General features: G+C 41.8%; 1 protein-coding gene across 2 annotated transcripts; it reads right to left on the reverse strand.

Annotated features, from left to right (window-relative positions):
* Positions 1-1,033: 1,033 nt before the first annotated feature.
* Positions 1,034-13,271, reverse strand: LOC127008137 (serine--tRNA ligase, mitochondrial-like). 2 transcript variants are annotated; one of them, XM_050879781.1, is made up of 7 exons: positions 9,048-9,774; positions 8,097-8,654; positions 7,307-7,421; positions 6,343-6,524; positions 5,730-5,862; positions 3,448-3,620; positions 1,034-1,600 (listed from the first exon to the last, which is right to left on the reverse strand). In XM_050879781.1, exons 2-7 carry the CDS (start codon positions 8,633-8,635, stop codon positions 1,375-1,377), a joined length of 1,368 nt encoding a protein of 455 aa, XP_050735738.1. In that variant the 5' UTR covers positions 8,636-8,654; positions 9,048-9,774; the 3' UTR covers positions 1,034-1,374. The 2 variants fall into 2 exon arrangements, with proteins under 2 accessions (XP_050735738.1, XP_050735739.1); XM_050879782.1 differs by lacking the exon at positions 9,048-9,774 and adding an exon at positions 13,186-13,271 and having other exon boundaries at positions 1,035-1,600.
* Between the last annotated feature and the right edge of the window lie 5,765 nt (positions 13,272-19,036).

The raw sequence follows: 19,036 nt of genomic DNA on the forward strand, positions 1-19,036 counted from the left end.
CGATCAAGTAGTTATTCATTTAAAAATAATATGTAAAGAAAACTACCATAAGAAAGGAGAAGGCCGATTTAGTGACCCTGAACTTAATACATAAACACACAAATCCTCGTAATTATAGTGCCCAAAAACGCGTGAAACTGTTCATTAATCTTCAATAAGCAAATTCTCTTCCTGTTCCTCTTTCTTCAACGATACTTATTCATACTAATCATTTCATACATGTCACGTCATCTTCCACCATGCTTAAATAGATAAATGAATAGATAAATTTCAAACAGGTCAATAATAATAGATAAATTTCATACAGGTCGTCTTCCTCCACCATGAGTAAATACACAAATGAATAATAGATAAATGGAGAAGTAAATATAAGGGAAGTGTTTTGCCCCTGGTGAGGAAAGCGGGCGACAGGTGGGCGGGGCGCGGGCACGGAAACAGGAATAGCGACTGGGAGATGACAGTCGTGTGTGAGAGGGGGGTGCGGAAGGTTCTAACTTTGCGCGTCAGAACTACCCAGTTATTTGTCACAATTCTTCTCAGTCCCATGTCAAGTATCTGCATCAAAACTCACCCCTTTCAGTTATCAATTTAGATAGCAATGGTTTGACTTATTGCTTTTCACTTGGGAATGCTTGTATGTATAAATTTTATCAAGGCAAATACATTGCATATCTTATAACAGTACCTCCAATGTAGCCATCTGTTTGAGTAGTTCAGATAAGTTTGATAATTTATAACTTGAAATGATAGTATATATACCTGGTTTGCTGGATGAGATTAGCCAGTTGTTCCATACTACCCAAAACATTCAGTATAACATGTGGACCAGCAGTGTGGCTGTGAGAGAAATGGGAAAGGTGGCTCAGCAGCCCAGTGACAAATAAAACTTCACTCTGTATCTTCCATCCAAGAGATGGGATGAGTGATATACATACGCTGATGGCAGTGTTTCTAGTAAACTATCATTCAGAGTCTATTGATGACTCATATCTTATGAAGAAAATTGTGAGCTTATTTCTTGTGTAAGTTTAAAAGATATCTAAAGGAAATTTGGTTCATTGAATAACTTTATTTACATTTGTCACAATTGTTTTGTTATATTTACATTTACATATTTCTCCATTCTTTTTTAATTTCTTGAGCAAGCAAGCAAAGCAAGTTCATACTTTATTGCTTTAATTTATAAAGGGATGCTGCAGCAGATAATGATGAGGACTGACTCTCATGCTGCTGTCACACAACATTTGTTAAGGAATGTGACACACTCTGGTTCACAAGCCTCCTCATGAAGGCAGGTACCCAACAAAAACTGTCCTTTCCATAATCGCACACAGCACAACATCCATGCCTTAGAGCAGCTAAAGCACAGTACCATCAAGAGCCTGCTCCTGCTGGCACAATGGGCCCCTGAAAGGCCTTGTTCCTAAGCCAGGTGGTGCGGACAGGATTGGCGGGAGGGGTGATCTTGGGGGGGCCAGAGAGGTAAGCGTGGAGGGCTGGTGGCAGGGAAATGGTGCCCTCCGCCTCCTGGAAGGTCTCACAGAGGGCGATGATGAGCCGCGGCACTGCACAGGCCGTGCCATTGACTGTGTGTGCCAACCTGTTGGGGAGAGGAAGCATTCATGTTATCTATCTAGCTATCTATATCTCTGATGCCCTGCTCCCTCACAGGAACTTCCCTCCAGGGGGTGGCAGCAGCAGAAGTGTCTCCTTCTCTCCCTGTTCTGCCACTCCCTCTCAGCACACTCAATCCTACTACTTCCAACTCTCTCGCTCCAATACTCACTCACCCTATTCATCTACTTCACAAGTGGTTTTCCCCTGACACCCCCTCCCTCAATCCTTCCCTCATACACACTCTTCACAAATTCATTCTCCCCCATTCTCATCATGTGTCCAAACCATCTCAATGCACCACGCTTCACCCATTCGACCACTCCACACTCCACTCCTTTTGCTGTCACACCCATACCAAACCTCTCATACACACTTTCATTACTTTCTCCATCATATCCTGAAACACCACATGTACCTCTTATATAACTCATTTCCACTGCATGTATTCTTGATTGCTGTGCTGCGTTCCATGTCCACGTTTCTGATGCATACGACAGAGTTGGCAAGATAATACTGTTCCTTATTCCCATGCTCACACCTCTTCCCTTCATAACTCTCTCCAATGCACCTGCTACCTGTCTGCCCTTCACTGCTGTTTCCCTTTTCATGTTAATGTGCTACAAAGGCAAGACACAGTGAAAATATTGATATTGCTATTCATCTTCATTATTAGCAGCAGCAGCAGCAGCAGCACATGAGGTAGCTAGAACAGAAAGGGCGAACTCACCACCAAAAGAAAATGAAATTTTAGGTACCACCATAAGTGTACTAACTTCTTCTGAGTCAAGAGATGGTGAGTTCCCCACTTTGTTAGCAAAAAGAGCAAGTAAAGAAGGCAAGTTTATCTGCCTTCCCTGCCCTGGAATGGGGAAGTGAATTTATATATGGAATTTTCTTAAAGCTTACTTCTAGCGAGTTCATTCTTTCTGTTCTCGATGCCTCATGTTAGACCCTGTAGGACAAAGGCCAATCCCAACAGTCTCCTCATCCCTCTGTCCGATGTAAGAATATTCCGTCCTGCCCTCACAAAGGTTCTAATTTCATATGCTCATGTGATTCTCTGACTTTACAATTCATGGTTGCAACTCTATGACTATATTATTCTATTCTTTGTTCTACACATGACCTACTCACATCCTCTTCTTTTTATTGAACTGTCGATATAATATTGTCAGTTCCCTAATCCATAATGGGTGCTTCCTGTCTCCTTACTTTTTGCACCATTTTTATCTCTATTCATTGCTGTACTCCTTAGCTTTTTCTCTAATCTTTTTTGAGGTGCAAAGGTTCTGAGTTACTTTAGGACTGGCAGGATACACTGACTCTACACCTTTTTCTTCAAGGGGTGTGGGAGGTTGCTATTCTTGATAATACTATTTATCAACGGCACTCCATCCCATTCATACTCTCTTTTATCTACTTACTCTACACTAATTCCTCTTCCTATTTTGCCATTTTCCATCTTTTCCTGGTACTTTACTAATACTCAGTTCTTCCAAATTGTTCATTTCTTCATCTTCCAAGCTGATCAGTTCTTCCTCCTCACTAACGTCCTTTTGCCCATACTGAATACTGTACATTATGTTTCATTCTGCAACTCTTACCACCTCCACCATACTATTTGTGACATTTCCATTCATATCTCCTAAACCACACAAGAAAAAGTAAAAAATTGATCAGGTGGTGTACTTAAGAATCAACACATTCATCAGTCATCACTCACACTTCTCCTGAGATATCTTTCTTCCATATATATGCACAAGATTACTCCCACATTCAACAATAGTGAGTTAAATCTAGCCTCCAACACACCACACACCCCGCCCTCACCTCTCCCTGCCAGCCGTGTCCTTGTAGGTTATGTTGAGCCGAGCCGCCTGGAAGTCGGTGCAGTTTGAGGCAGACGAGATCTCTCCGTACATCTTCCGGCCGGGCATCCACGCCTCCATGTCTGTCTTGGTGTAGGCCGGGGCACCGAGGTCGTGGAGGGGCATGTCCAACACCTAGGAATGGAGGGATAGGTATAGGAATGGAGGGTTCTGCATAGGATAGGAAGGCTACACATAGGAATGGAGATTTACATATTAAGTATGGAGGGTCAAATTTATATACCAGTTCTATCGTTACTATCAATATTATGTACTTTCCTTCTCTTATTTTTACAGCAAAGAAGGCAGCTCAAGGGAAAAAAAAGACAGAAAAAGCCTGCTGTCACTGCTCCCCTAAAGCAAACAGTAGAACAACCACATTCAGAGATCACTGTATATGTTTAACACCTGGGAATGTCATAGCTGGGATGGGTGTTTGTATATGCCTGTCCCATTATTACTGTAACTTAAGTCAGTATTTTCAAACACTGTGGGGTGTACACTCCCACATTTGGTAAAGCTTTTGTTGGGGTTGTGGGCATTTCCCTGGGTAGTTTTATCAGCTTAGTGATAATTTAACAAGGCCTCTGCACCATGAATGTGAAAAACACTCATAAGAACCCAACTCATCTCCTTTGTGGCCTTTAAAAATATTTGTTGTGAAAGCTGAAAGCATCTGAGAATATGGGCCGAATACACATTTTCTCCTAGGTGTTAAAGGTTATCGTGTACATGTCCAACACCTGAGAACACGACGGTTATGAGTGTTTTGCCAGTTACATTAATATTATTGCTGTAACACCTACAAGTGATGAAAATAAATTATGAAAGCAGGAATTATATGAATGCAAGATTAGGTAATGTACAGATTGGTAATGTGGTGGGAAAGTAGAGTGTATGTGGAGTGAATTAAAATGGTTGTTATTTACCTAGTGGACAGGTGTACAGAAATAGGTCTGATCGTGGCTAACACTTTTCTCGGCATAAAGTGAGCCACAGCTACTCATGAAGAGTTGACAGGGAGGAGCAAAAGAATCTGATAATTTACATAACTAAAGATGAAAGAATGAGGAAAGCTGTTAGTGATGTGAATGATGTGAGTTTTGAAAGGCAATGCTTGCAGCCTATGTTGATCACATTAAGTAATTTGATTCAGTGCAGCATGAAGCACTCTGGGGTCTCCTGCAAGTACTGTTAGTCAGTTGATTAGACAGTATTCTGGGACTGAGAGTGCAGTTAAGTGCTGGGGGGCAGGGGGCATATCCTGTGAATACAAGTGAGGCAGGAGTGTGTCTTTGCCACGTCACTTCTCAACACTTGCATGGACTGAGAATTGTTGTGGACCAGAGTCACTGAAGAGCATCTACTGATGATACCAGGGTCATTGACCTTGTTTTTGCTGATAATACAGTAATCGTCACCAAGTCATTGCAAATTCTAGTGATGGCTCTCTAGGTACTGCATGAAATGAAGTCTTTGGGATTCCAGGTCTCCTATGAATGAAAGAGTACAGTACTGTTCATGAGTGTGGCAAGGACATCGAGATCTTAGAAAATTGCTCAGACCTTGGTGGTGTATGGCAAAACAATGGAAGGTCTTGTCAAGAAGTCTTACAGCAGATTGGCTTGGTCGATGGTGTTATGGACTTGTTTAGCACATGTATATAGCATTTTCAATACCTGTGCAGAACAACAGAGATCAGGATATTCAAGTCACTTGTGTGCTCACTGTCATTCTCTATGACTGAGACATGGACACTAAATAGTAACTTAGAGATGAACTAATACCTTTGGCAATAATTGCCTACACAGAATCACGGGATATCACTGGAATAACTTCATGTCAAATCGGCAATTATTATGTGAGACTGAATATAGGCCTATAACCTACATACTGTGTATAAAACAACTCTGGCTACATGGACAGCTGGGCATGTGGTACACTAACCATAAGTCAAATTTGCTCACCAAGTTGTAACTGAAAACAGACAATCCTGTAAGAAGGAAGCCAAGGGCATCAATAAAGCTTATAGCTTGAGCAAGTCTATGCATCCTGCTGGAGGTAGTTGGTAAGGGCAAAGTGCCGGCATGGAGCCTTGCTTGGGGGTTCCCAGGAATGGCTTGGTAGGAAGAACAAAGCAACACAACCTCCTGAAATATCTCCCCATTGACTGATTGAGTACATGAAGGGTCCACTACAGCATCTACTCAAGGCATCTTTTCCCTACCACATCTTCCTTCTCACCTGAAAATGGAGTCCCAGCTTGGAGTACAGTTCCTTCTGCAGACACACCATCTCTGAGTAGAGTTCATGACTCTCCTCGCCAGCGTCTGCCGCCGTCACCCCAAACATCTCCACCTTAGTGAATGCATGGACCCTGTGGGATGAAGTGGGTGGATGAGTAAAATAATTTCACCTTTCACTTCACCCCCATCCTCTTTTGCATTCATGCCTTCTTCCCATGCCCTTAACCTATTATTATTTCCTCTTCACTCCTCACTTAAGCTTCTCCTCCCTTCGTTTACTTATGGAATAAGATGATGATGGGCAATCACAAGCTTGACTTAGCCCTTCTCTTCCACCTCCTTTCCTTCACCCTTAGGCCTTAACTCAGGATTTCTTTACTTTTCCACACCCACCTGTATATGCTACCTCTCCTCCACCCTCCCACACCCACAAGTATATTCCCTTTTCCTCCACCCTGCACCCTACCTCCTTTACTCTCCCACACACACCTGAATATGCTCCCTCTCCTCCACCTTCAGCCACTCCCTCCTCCACCCTTTCACACACACTTGTATATCCCTCTTCTCCACCCTACACTCAGCCCCTCCATCCTCCACCTTCCTCCACACACCTGAATATCCCCCTCTCCTCAGTGTGGCCTGAGCCCTCAGCCCGGTAGCACCTGGACACGGCCGCCAGTCTCAGGGGCAGCTCCTTAGCCTCGAGCTGCCTTCCCCGCAGGTAGCCGCCAAGCGACATCTCAGCCGTCCCTGCCAGACACACACCCTCATTGGGACCCACGATGTGGTAGACCTGAAAATGAGGGTAATATATTTATTTATCCATGATTATTTTTCTCTTTTCTTTTTACATCTGTAGTTAGTAGGAAGAAAATATACAGTCACAGTGCATACATATATACCTATTTGTAAGGATATGCATACACAATTATACAAATTTTCTAAGTCTTCTTCACCAGGAAGAGAATTAATGAAGATTATTTGTATGACAGTAAAAGGTTTAATGAAAAAAATGAAAATCAGTGAAGCAGATGAAAGAACAGAAATTGGAAAGGTGAAGGGGAATGATGGCATACATGTGAAAGATAGTAAGGTAGGTATGGGGAGGATATTTGGAACAAATAATGAATGAAGAGACAGGAAGGAGGGGAGGGTTATAGAAGGGTTGGTTTAGATAGGCCTTGGTCACCCCAAAAGTGACTCAAGGGAATGCCCAGACCTGGCTTCAATCCTTCCTGCTTCCTCACTCCCTTTTCGCAACTTTGAGTACTAAATAAACCAAGGTCAAGGAAATGGGCAAAAACTGACTTATAGATTGAGAAACAGAGGATCAGAACAAATCAGACAATTGTGTACTTGATGCAAATATGATTGAAAGTCTTATGGAGATTAGATAGATACACAGACAGAGAAGATATATGATGAAAAACTGGTTTTTAGGAGCTGCCATATGTTGACAGACTTGTAAACAGTCCACAGTTATATACCTTCTTTGTTTAAAACTGACAACTCCCCTTCCCAGCTCTCCCTCTTCATGTTCTGGAGTGGGCTACATTTCCTCAACTGACTGTATACCTGTGAGTGTTCTCCCTTGGTGTTCATGCCACAGCCCTCGATGATGTCCGAGTAGAGCAGATCAGGGACAGACATCAAAGTAAAGCCTTCCCTCAGCAGGCGTGACACAGTGTACCTGAGTGGTGGGGTAGGGAGAGAGGTAGTTTAGAGGTTTCTGAATGACATGAAAATGGATATGGGAAATCTGTTTGTGTGAACTAGGATTTAAAAAGGAGGAAAATTAGTTTATTCTTTAAAAACAAAAGGTTTACATATGCTTTAGGGGTCAGGCTAGTGTTTTGAAATACTACTACTGGTACCATGTAATACAGTACGGCTTGTTGCATGGTCTGACTGTCGGCAACTAAACTGGCTCCCCAAGTGGGCTATCCAGTGAGGAGGGTGACTAGACACCCAGCAGGATGAAATATATGACCTGTCAATGGGTGAATGAGTTTGCTAGATGATGATCATCTACTTCTAGAGTGTGGATTCAGACTCACAGCCAAGCCATGCACCTGGTCTTTCTGGGAGTCCCCACCCTCCCTTCCCTGGTGGATGATGAACCAGGTCTTCCACTCTGTTTCTTAATCTTTATGCTCCACCATAATCTGCTCACCCTCTTTCTCCTTCTCTCTCATCACTTTCACTTTTATTTTCTCTTTCTAATCATCTCAGGTGTTTGGGAGCTTCTGAACAGGCAGCATATAGTGTCCACACCCCTCCTTCTCTACCTGTTTTGTCTCGTATAATGATGATAATAATATTAATAATACCATTAGGGAGAGAGAAAGAAAAAAAGCAACCTTACCTAATTAGGGCATGCTCCAAATCAGCCAGCGCTCCCTTGAAAAAGTAGCTCCGCGTTCCTGTTATGTTCCCCAGGTTCTCCGTTCTGAGGATGTCCAGCCGGTGGGCCAGCTGACTGAACTCTTGAGGGGGGAACGAGAACTCTGGCTTGGGGTTAACATACTCAAGAACTTTAGGCTCCTCTCCATACTCCCAAAGGTGTGGACTGGCATCATTAGGGATCTTTAGTGCCTCCTCCTCCAGTTCTTGCTCCAGCTTTTGATATTCCTCAGAGTTCTCATGTGCCAACCTGAGTTTATTATTCAGGTCAAGAACTTTATGTATGCAGCCGATGTTTTTCCTGTGCCTCACAAGATTCTCGATGTAATGTGTGTTCTCAGGGTTACACAGGTACTCATAGTTGAGTTTAGGTTTCAGGAGCTTTTTGTTCAGGTTTCCAACACTTGTACATAATGTTCTCAGGCACGAATATGTTTGTTGTGATAGAACCTTCAGGAGACTTTGCTGGACCTTAGCACACCTCATGACAGCTGTCCTCATTTTGTCTCAACACCATAATCTGTTGAAAAAAGAACTGTTAGTATTAATAAATCTTTAACTTTTCATATAAACAGTATTTGATGGTTAATTGTCCAAAGTCTCTCTAATAGCAGCTTAGGGAGTGGCTTGTAATGTATATAGTGTATGACTGGTTATTACTGAGATTAGGTCTGTCCTTGATTTTTTAGTTACCTGATCCCACCAAACAAGTATCATGACTCCAGCAGATAATACAACCTAACCCCAGAGAAAAACTAAAAGGGTACTGATAATTAATTTGGATTTTGAAGTGACTTAATAAAAACATTAAGCTGAATGTACAAACAATTTTATGTAATTTGAGTCATGAACCATATGTAGTACACCAAAAGAGTAAAAGTATTAGTAACAGAAACTGAGTGTACAGTCATACCTTGGTTTACGAGCTTAATTCATTCCACAATTTTGCTCACACACCAAAAACCTCATAGGCTAAACCAAAACAAGCGCACACTGTAGTGCTGAAAATACAAAGATCGCACACTAGACCACAAATGTAAACAGACACGAGCGCGTGGGTTCTATCTCTGTGGGTGTACAATGCAGACTGAGACCCCATCCCATTGTTTTCCGCTCTGAGTGCTATCGTCATGTGGCGAACAAAAGGAACCCACGCTCACATCTTATACTTGTACAAACAGGATGCTTGTACATTAAGTCACCACTCGTAATCCACAGCATTTTTAGTGATTTTTTTGCTCGTGAATCAAAACACTCATAAAGTAAGGCGCTCATTGACCAAGGTATTACTGTATTTATGTAACAGTTAAAGCTAAGATCTTTCATGAATCACATGCATCATGTTTACACTTATTATTTCAATGCCAACTGACTACTTAAATGCCAACTGTGCAACTTTTTTCCACTACAAGCTGGGCTTAATTACCAACAGGTTACAAATACTTATAGGTTACAGATTTAGGGAAATACTGTATTTCAGCCTTTCTGAATTACACCCAATTCATGAAAACCAACTCCCACCACCAATCGCACATGCCATCACACAGCATTTTCTTAAAATAACAATCAGAAACGAGTAGGCTAATTGATGACAGCAATGGTTTTCAGCAATGGATAGGACGGTAAATCTTAAGAACAGCGGCTCCTAGCGGGTGTACATTTAGGGCACGGTGTGGTGGTAATTACAACATTTCTAGCACATACGATGGGGTTTTGACAAGCGGACAGGCGTGTTTATGTCACAAGGGGTGTATTTTTCCGCGCGGGCTATTCCCTTTCTTCACCCCGGAGCTCGCAGTCTCACTGCCCATCGAGTTAGAAGAAATTGTAAGGCCAGCATGGAAAAATACACCCCTTTTTACATAAACACACCTGTCCGCTGGTCAAAACCCCATTTAACGCGCTAGAAATGTTGTAATTAACACCGCACCGTGCCCTAAATGCGCACCTGCTAGGAGCTGCTATTTTTAAGATTTACTGATAGGACATCAAAGTCTATCAGAAAGTAATAGTATCAGCCAATGGAGAGTTGGGTGTAATTCTGGAGTAATATCCTTAGTACATGGGTGTAATGCACCTGAAAGGTGCCCTGCGCAGTATTATCCAGATCCAGATCCAGATGGGTTACGTACTATCCTTTAGGTTAGGTCAGTGTTGGGTGGTTCAAAACAACAGGTTAGGATAGGCGTCAGTGCTGCGTGGTTCAAAACAATATATAGATTTACATAGAAAATCAGACCACACAGACCCCATGGTCCAGACTTGGTGGTCTGTCCTTAAACCTAAGTGATTTTACATTAATCAGAAGACTCCAAAACGTTGCATTTCTACTCTAGTTGATATTAAGTTGAAGGAAGTGACGGTCGAGCTTATTTTTGAAGGAGTCAATCGTGTTACACTGGACCACTGACGGTGGAAGCTTATTCCATTCTGGTGAAGAAAAATTTGGTGCAGTATGAATTTACTTGTCTACATCTGAGTTTTACGCCATTGTTCCTCGAAGTGTCATCTATCATAAACAATGTTGATCTGTCTACATTCGTGAAACCATTAAGTATTTTAAAACATTCGATCAGTTTTCCTCGGAGGCGACGTTTCTCAAGAGAGAACATGTTAAGGGTAGAAAGCCTTTCTTCGTAGGATTTGTTGCGCAAGGAAGGATCATTTGACGCTGAACACCTTCAAATTTAGCAATATCCTTTGCATGGTGGGGAGACCAAAACTGTACCTCATATTACAAGTGGGCTCTGACTAAACTGTTGTAGAGCTGGAGAATTACATCTATATTCTTGAATACAAAGTTTCTTTTAATGAAGCCCAACATTCTGTTCGCTTTATTTGCTGCATCGATGCATTGCTGTGAGAATTTGAGGTTTGACGCGATTTTGACCCCCAAGTCTTTGACGCATTGAACGCTTTTGAGTTTAACACGCATTTCGCATCGAACTTCTTAGTCCTCGTTCCAACTTGAAGGACCTGGCACTTGTCTACGTTAAAGGGCATCTCCCATCTATCCGACCAAGCTGAAATTTTGTGCAAATCCTCTTGGAGGCTTTGCCTGTCTTCGTCAGTGAGAACCGAGTTGCCAATCTTTGTGTCGTCTGCAAATTTACTAATGCGGTTATTGAGTCCAACATCCACGTCGTTGATGTAAATAATGAAGAGCACTGGGCCAAGGACCGAGCCCTGAGGACGCCACTAGTGACAGGCGCCCACTCTGAGTTAAAATCACTACTCTTTGTTGTCTGTTGCTCAACCAATTCGCGATCCATTGGTTTACTTGACCGTCAATACCTATTTGCTTTAATTTGTAAAGTAATTTATGATGCGGGACTTTATCAAACGCTTGAAATCAAGATAGACTACGTCCAGTGATTTGGTTACGTCATAAACAGTGAAGAGGTCGTTATAAAGGTTAATAGGTTCGATAGGCAGGATCTTTTGTTTGGAAGCCATGATGTGAGTCCCCAATCAATGAGTGGCTTTCAAGGTAATTCACAATTTTGTCTCTAATTATGCCCTCAAGTAGCTTACCTACAACCGAAGTTAGACTAATGGGCATGTAAATACCTGGTACTTTTTCGTCTCCGTTCTTGAAAATCGGTGTCACGTTAGCCATTTTCCAATCTGAAGGGACGATGCCTTGTCGCAAGGACATATTGAATACGGTTGTGAGGGAGGAGAGTATTTCGCTCTTTGTTTCTTTCAGCAGAGTTGGATATACTTTGTCAGGTCCAGGACTTTTATTTGTTTTAAGTGAATGGAGAGCTTTAAGGACTTCATCGGTTGTTATTTCAAAATTAGGCAATGCATGCTCGAGATTTACAATAGTACTGGTGTTGGTGGTAGCGAGAGGAAGACTGTTAGTATTAAACACCGAGGAAAAGTAATTGTTTAAGAGGTTTGCAATGTGTTGGCTGTCAGTCACTAGTGCACCGTCGCTGTTTGTTAAAGGTCCAATACCACTTTTGATCGCCTTTCTGTTGTTTATGTAACTGAAGAAAGATTTGGGATTATTTTACAGTTGGCTGCAATATTTTCTTCGCTTTGCCTGACCTACTAGTCTTTTGCCTGGCATCATTATAAAGTCTAATGTTTTCGGGCTTTTGTTCTTTCTTTAACCTGTAAAACAATTTTCTCTCATTGACTGATTGTTTAATTTCGCTATTAAACCACGGTGGGCTTTATTAGTGTTAATGAATGTGTTCTGCTGAGTGAGTAAGTGATTTTAAGGCAGCCAGGCTTCCTCCATCTGATAGTTGTATTTCTGTTAGTTTTGTTAGCTCTTTTGAAATTGGGCACCTTTACTTTATTTTCAGTCACTGATGATTGAGCTTTAACTAATTTATGATCGCAAGAACGGTGTTCTCCTACCGTGACACTACTGACTAGGTTATCTTGGGTTGTTATAACAAGGTCGAGTATATTATTTTGTCGAGTTGGCTCAGAAACCATTTGGCTTAGATAATTTTCTTCTAGAAATTCGATCATTCTATGTGACTCGCCTTCTGTACCTGACAGTGTCGCCCAGTCGATATGGGGGAGGTTAAAGTCTCCTAATATCAGTGAGTCGCTGTTATTAAGTGACTGCCTTAAGACGCTGTACATTTCAAGGTCGTCACCGAGTGATTGCCCGGGAGGTCTGTAGGTGACAGATATATTTAAGTTGACTTTTGCAATGTTTACTCGTACGCACAAATGTTCAACGTTACTGTTTCCCGGTGTTTTGTCAGTGGGTTGCAAATAGCTTTTGACATAAAGGGCGACGCCACCGCCTCTACGGTTTACACGATCTTTGTTGAAGAGTCTGTAGCCATCTATGTTGTATTCGGAACTTAAATCAATATTTGTGGTGTCTAAATCAATATTTGTGGTGTCTAAAATCAATATTTGTGGTGTAATAGATCAGGTTGAGTTAGTGAGGAGACACCCGCGCCTATTTTAACATTGTCCTGAGTGGGATCGAAGGTGACCGGTTGGCAGCTCGTGATATTATCGTCGTTGTTGCTGTGAGAGGTGTGTAACGGCCTGGGACACTACTACTACCTAACCTGTGCTCGCGGCTGCTCCTCCCCGGCGCGTCGTGAAGGGCGTTTGTTTACATCACCTCAGCGGCACGAGTTTCGCCTTTGCAACGGCACTCCTTGACGTTTTTTGTTTGTTTATTTATTTATTGATTTGTTTGTATGTTTGTGTGTTTGTTTGTTTGTTAGTTAGTTTATTTGTTTGTGTGTGTTTGTTCGTTTTATTATTTTTTTTCACTTCTCACTTACGTTATTTTCTTCTTTCTCAGGAGTTTTCGTTTCTATTATCGTCCAAAATTTATGTGTTGTTATTTTTGTTTCTTCAGTATTTTTATTTTCGAGCAAGTACTCCCCAACAATGTTCGACCCGCAGAGTTTGGTTTGAGGGTGGTGGAGGTGTGTCGTCAATCTTCTGCAATTTTCAATCTAGCTCTCTCTTGAAAGTTTCCACATTGCAGGCTGACATGTCTTTCGGGTATGGAGGAAAATTGCTGATTAATTTTGGCCCAGTTCTGCTGAGATTGTTGCTCTGAGTGTTCTCTTAAACTTGCCGTCTTTTAATTACACTCTTGGCTTTTCCTTACTGGCTGTGGACCACACAAGGGAGTGCTTCAGATCTTCACTTTCTTTCCTACACATATATCACAAAAAGTCATGTTCTCTCCTCCTTCCAAAATCTGTCTCTGAGGAAGTTTGGGCAATAGTTAGGGTAGGTTCAGGGTATCTTCAAACAAATGGCAGGCGGCAACTTATGGTAAAAATCAAAAAAGGAGCTCAATTTGTAGGATAGAAATTCTCTAAAGGGGAAGCATATATGACTAAATTGAATACATAAATATGATGACTGTTTTGGTTGTAGTTAATAGTAAGGTTACGTTAATGGTGTCTTCAAACACATGAAAGGCGGCAGCTTACAATATAAATCAAACTGAAAGAGCTCCCTTTGTTAGTCTTATCATTGAAGAAACATTATTAAGTATACGAATTGTTACTGGTCGTTACTTGGAAGAATGAGCCTCACATCTTTGTGAGACGCCACAAAATCTAGTTCAATAATATCTACAACATTCAAGTATTAGTACAATGTAGGACGTAAAACGGCCTTTATTCACACTACATCATTTATCCATTATATATGAGCTAATAATGACATAGGTATTTGTATTCTAGAATTATACATGGCGCTGCTTGGTATTATTGGGCGTGTATCAATACGCCATCAAATTCGTCAGCTGGGAAGGTCATTTTTTTCGCCGCCCCGCCAGGAGTGGACCGTGGTGTGGGTGTTCTGGAATTCTTCCACAATTTTCCTGAGAAAGTGAGATATTTATTCAGTTCGTGTGTTTGCCACAAACTCAATCATAACCGCAGACTGTGAAATTTGTAAAACGAAAGTACAGTGTTGGACGATTCGTGTGTTTCGTTTGGTTTGCCGATCGAGACCCCGAAGCTGCTTCATGGCCCCCGAGGAGCCTTCGGGCACACCGGTGTACGGATCCCCACGACATGACACCATTCATCTCTCGGTGAGTGTAAAATTTAGTGTTTATAGCGACTCTAGTGCTCATCGTTCCAATTATAATTGTACTTTTACAACATGGAGTGGCTTGTTACCAAGTGCTCAATCTTGTTGGCGTCACTAACTTACTATATTCCTCTCCTTTAGGTTGAGGTGAGGTTGTGCTATAGTTTATATACGGTCAATTTTCAACAAGGCGGATAGTTTATCATCCAGTGCGAAGTCGGTAGCCATCCAACACGTTGAAGGTTACCATCCAACACTCAATAGGTGTAACAACCATCAAACACGCAATAGGTAAACTAAAGGACACCACAGTCATTCAGTCTCTATAGTTGGATAAGCAGTTAAGAAAAAAAAGAGAAACTATCAGTAATAGTAGCAACGGCAGCGACGGTAGTAGTAGTAGTAGTAGTAGTAGTAGTAGTAGTAGTAGTAGCAGTAGAAGTAGCAGTAGTAGAAGCACTTTTACCCTAATATGAATAGAAAATGGCATCCTCTCAACAGGGTAAAAAAAAAAGGAGCCTGTTATAAGCCCTATTCAGGCCATTAGTTTTATATAGACTTGGCGAAACGGGAGGAGCGAGTGAGGTGGGACACGAGCCAGCAGGATATAAAGAACACCTTATGAGAGGCTATGCTAATTCTCCCTCGTCTTTACAGCCCGCCACTCGGCTCACATATATACGATGGGCTATACAACGGACATAAAAGCTTTACCAAAAAAAGAAAAAAAAGAAGAAAGTCAATATTCTATGCGAGCTGTGTATAGAATCAAAGCAATTACGCCTTCTTAACATTACTTTTGATGTGAGTGTTTCTTTTATAACCTTAGAAATATTAGTGTTTTGAGGCCTTTTCAGTATACGGATTACGGGGTGATGGAAGAGGAGGAGGTGGTGGTGGTGGTGCAGAAGCGTAATCAGCAAGGTGAGGGGGAAATGAAGGGAAAGAAGGGAAGGAAAATGAAGGGGGTAAGGTGATCCCCTCTTAGCATAACCAATATCTTTGTTTTGAGGTTTCTGAAGCGAGAGGCGCCCTTCCATACGCCATATTTGGGACATACATTATTACTATGTCACGCTGAAATAATAATAATAATAATAATAATAAGAAGAAGAAGAAGAAGAAGAAGAACAGGGAAAAGGAAAAGAAAAAGAAGTAGAAGAGAAAGTAAAAGATGACGTAAAAGAAGAAGAAAAACAGGAAAAGGAAAAGAAAAAGAGGTAGAAGAGAAAGTAAAAGAAGAAGTAAATGAAGAAGATGAAAGAGTGATTGGTAGATAGATAGATAGATAAGGACTCAGAAAATATAAGAATCGGTGTTGTGTACCTAAGAGAGAGAGAGAGAGAGAGAGAGAGAGAGAGAGAGAGAGAGAGAGAGAGAGAGAGAGAGAGAGAGATTAATGGGAAGGCATGGTGTTAATGGTGTTTTTGAAGGGAAGTAACAATGGTGGCGAAGTGATGGTATATGGAAGATTGATGATGTTATTAATGGTAACGTTTGGTGATGGTGGTAGTAGTGGTGATGATGGTTGTGGTGGGGTTTGGTGGTAGTGATGGTGGTGGTGGTGGTGATGCTGGTGGTGGTGGTGGTTTGCTTGTGGTGTAGGTGGTGGTAGTGAATGACAGGCTGATACAAGGGTAGTAGTAGTAGTAGTAGTAGTAGTAGTAGTAGTAGTAGTAGTAGTAGTAGTAGTAGTAGCAGGAGGAGGAATAGTATGCTCTTCTATTCTATAATCACCAACTTTTTAATGAATCAAATTATCATAAAGTTACGATTCTGGCAGGGTTTTTTTACTTTTTTTTCCCGTACTTTTTTTTTTTTTTTACAATAGAGGAAGCAGCTGTAGGGCAAAAACATGAAAACAAATAACTCGGCCAACACTGCTCCTTTAAGAGAGAGTAGTGAAGAGTGGCCAAAAGAGAGGTCACTCACTAATGTCGAGTATCGTTTATATATATACATTCAAGTAGTAGGCTTGTTATGTCACTATTTCTGATGCTGGCTGTTGAATTTCTTTTTTATGGGTAACTATATACTTTTTTGTTTACATTGGAGGTGATATTTTAATGTTCAGTGGTGATGCATGGTGTGTGTACGGCGTCATCACCACCATCACCATCATCACCACCATCACCATCATCGCCGTTTAAGCTGTCTACCGCCCTTCATTTTCCTTCCTTACGCCATTTCCCTCCACTTGGACTCTCTCTCTCTCTCTCTCTCTCTCTCTCTCTCTCTCTCTCTCTCCGAACAGGCAAGCCTCCCCTTCACCCTTCTCATTGATTTCCCATAGAAAACGGGAATTAAACAAAAGCTGCTTATTTCGACCTAGCCAGAAACTCTCTCCCTTCTCCCTCCTTCGATCCTTCACCTCTCCTGCCAATCCTTCGTCCCAGGCTGCAGGGAAGGGCGTAAGGGCGTGCAGGGGCAGTCTTAATGGGTCCTACAGACTCCCTCTTCCCGTAGTTAGCGAGACTTTATTTAATTTCGGTAACAATAAAGAAAAAAGTAAAAAGACTTTCCCTAACTCGTACCCAAGCCGCGCCCTTCCCTCCCTTCCTCTCCCTTTCCCTGTCTTCCTCTCCACCCCCTCCCTTCCTTCTCCTCTCACTCGCCTATACGCTACCCTCCCTCCTCCGCGCAGCATTCCCTCCTCTCCTCCACTCTCCTCTCTCCCTTCCTCCTCTTCTCCCTTCCTCTTCCTCCTCCTCCCTCCCCAGCAGCCTCCTCCTCGCTGCCAGCCGTACGAGTGCCGTGTGTACACTGCAGAAAAGTGCGTATGCGTCGTGTGTGCGTGCGTGCGTGCGTGTGTGTGTGTGTGTGTGTGTGTGTGATAACTTACTGGTGTTGAAGGGAGAGTTGATTATAATTATGCATGTTATCATTATTATTATTATTATTAGTAGTAGTAGTAGTAGTAGTAGTAGTAGTAGTAGTAGTACATAATAACATAAGAACGTAAGGAGTCTGCAAGAGACCGGTTGGCCTATACAAGGCAGCTCCTGTACACTCAACCCCACCTTACCTCACCATCCATGGCTTTATCTAACCTCTTCTTGAATGTATCTACGGTATTGGCACCCACAACATGGCCCCCAAGCCTGTTCCATTCGTCCACCACTCTATTGGTGAACCAATTCTTGCCTATGTCTTTGTTGAATCTGAATTTGTCTAATTTAAAACCATTGCCACGCGTCCTACCTGGTGGTGGTGGTGGTGGTGGCGTTGCTGTTCCGTTATATTGTCATAATATTATGACTTCTGATGTCTGATACGTGATAATCTTTTAATTTTGTTATTAAGTTACTCTGTGTGTGTGTGTGTGTGTGTGTGTGTGTGTGTGTGTGTGTGTGTGTGTGTGAGATACTTAATTATGGTATTACATGTATTTGTGTATGTAACATTGGATAAGTGTAAATTTGAATGTATAAAATTATATGATTAGAATACATCGCATGAAATAAAATAAATATTAATAAATCAATCATGAATGAATTAACAATCATAACAGAGAGAGAGAGAGAGAGAGAGAGAGAGAGAGAGAGAGAAATTACTTGGGAACACAGTCGCTGGTCCCCCGAAAAATAGGTGTTGCTATGGACCAAATGCGGGTGTTCGTGGCGGTGGTGGGGTTGGGGGTTGGTAGGGTAGTGGCGGGGGTGGGGTGTTGGTGGGGTAGTGGTGGGGTGGGGTAGTTGTGGGGGTGGGGTGATGGTGGGGTAGTGGTGGGGTGGGGTAGTGGGGGGGGGGGGGTAGTGGTTGGGTTGAAGTGACAAAAAGAGTAGTAAATGGATTGAAGAATGGATCATCTTCACAAGTGGCAATGATTGTGATAGTGGTAGAAGTGTTAACTACCACTACCACTACTGCTACTACTACTACTACTACTACTATTACTACCATTACCACTAACAATAATAATAATAATAATAATAATAATAATAATAATAATAAAATATACAAAAAACTCCACGCCACCTGCTATTACTATTTATAAACTGCTCTTATGAAATGGTTGCAATGGAGAGGAACAAAGCAAAGGACAATTTCCCTTTGCTACAGATTTATTTTTCTTTCAGAGAAGTAACAAGCAACAAAAGCAGTAGTAGTAATAGTAGTAGTAGTAGTAGTAGTAGTAGTAGTAGTAGTAGTAGTAGTAGTAGTAGTCGGTGGCGGTGGTGGTGGCAGTAAAAATGATAAACGCTCTTAATAAGGGAACATTACAAGAACTAAACAGAACAATACAATATAATGTCTCTCAAGGTGTAATATATATTGCGAGATCGTCCTTAATCACGTACCTATTTACCTGTCCTCTTACGGCAGGTGTGAGGAGTCTGCCGATGAGGAAAC

The sequence above is a fragment of the Eriocheir sinensis genome, chromosome 37 (assembly GCF_024679095.1).
Source record: "Eriocheir sinensis breed Jianghai 21 chromosome 37, ASM2467909v1, whole genome shotgun sequence".
NCBI classification, from domain to species: domain Eukaryota; kingdom Metazoa; phylum Arthropoda; class Malacostraca; order Decapoda; family Varunidae; genus Eriocheir; species Eriocheir sinensis.

Bases quoted from the DNA above. Each gene is read 5' to 3' on its own strand.
- LOC127008137 (XM_050879781.1), bottom strand. From the start codon at position 8,635: ATGAGGACAGCTGTCATGAGGTGTGCTAAGGTCCAGCAAAGTCTCCTG. The intron at 7,422-8,096 runs GTAAGGTTGCTT...CCCACCACTCAG, and splicing joins TTGGAGCATGCCCTAATTAG to GTACACTGTGTCACGCCTGC. The intron at 3,621-5,729 runs GTGAGAAGGAAG...CTCCATTCCTAG, and splicing joins AGCTGGGACTCCATTTTCAG to GTGTTGGACATGCCCCTCCA.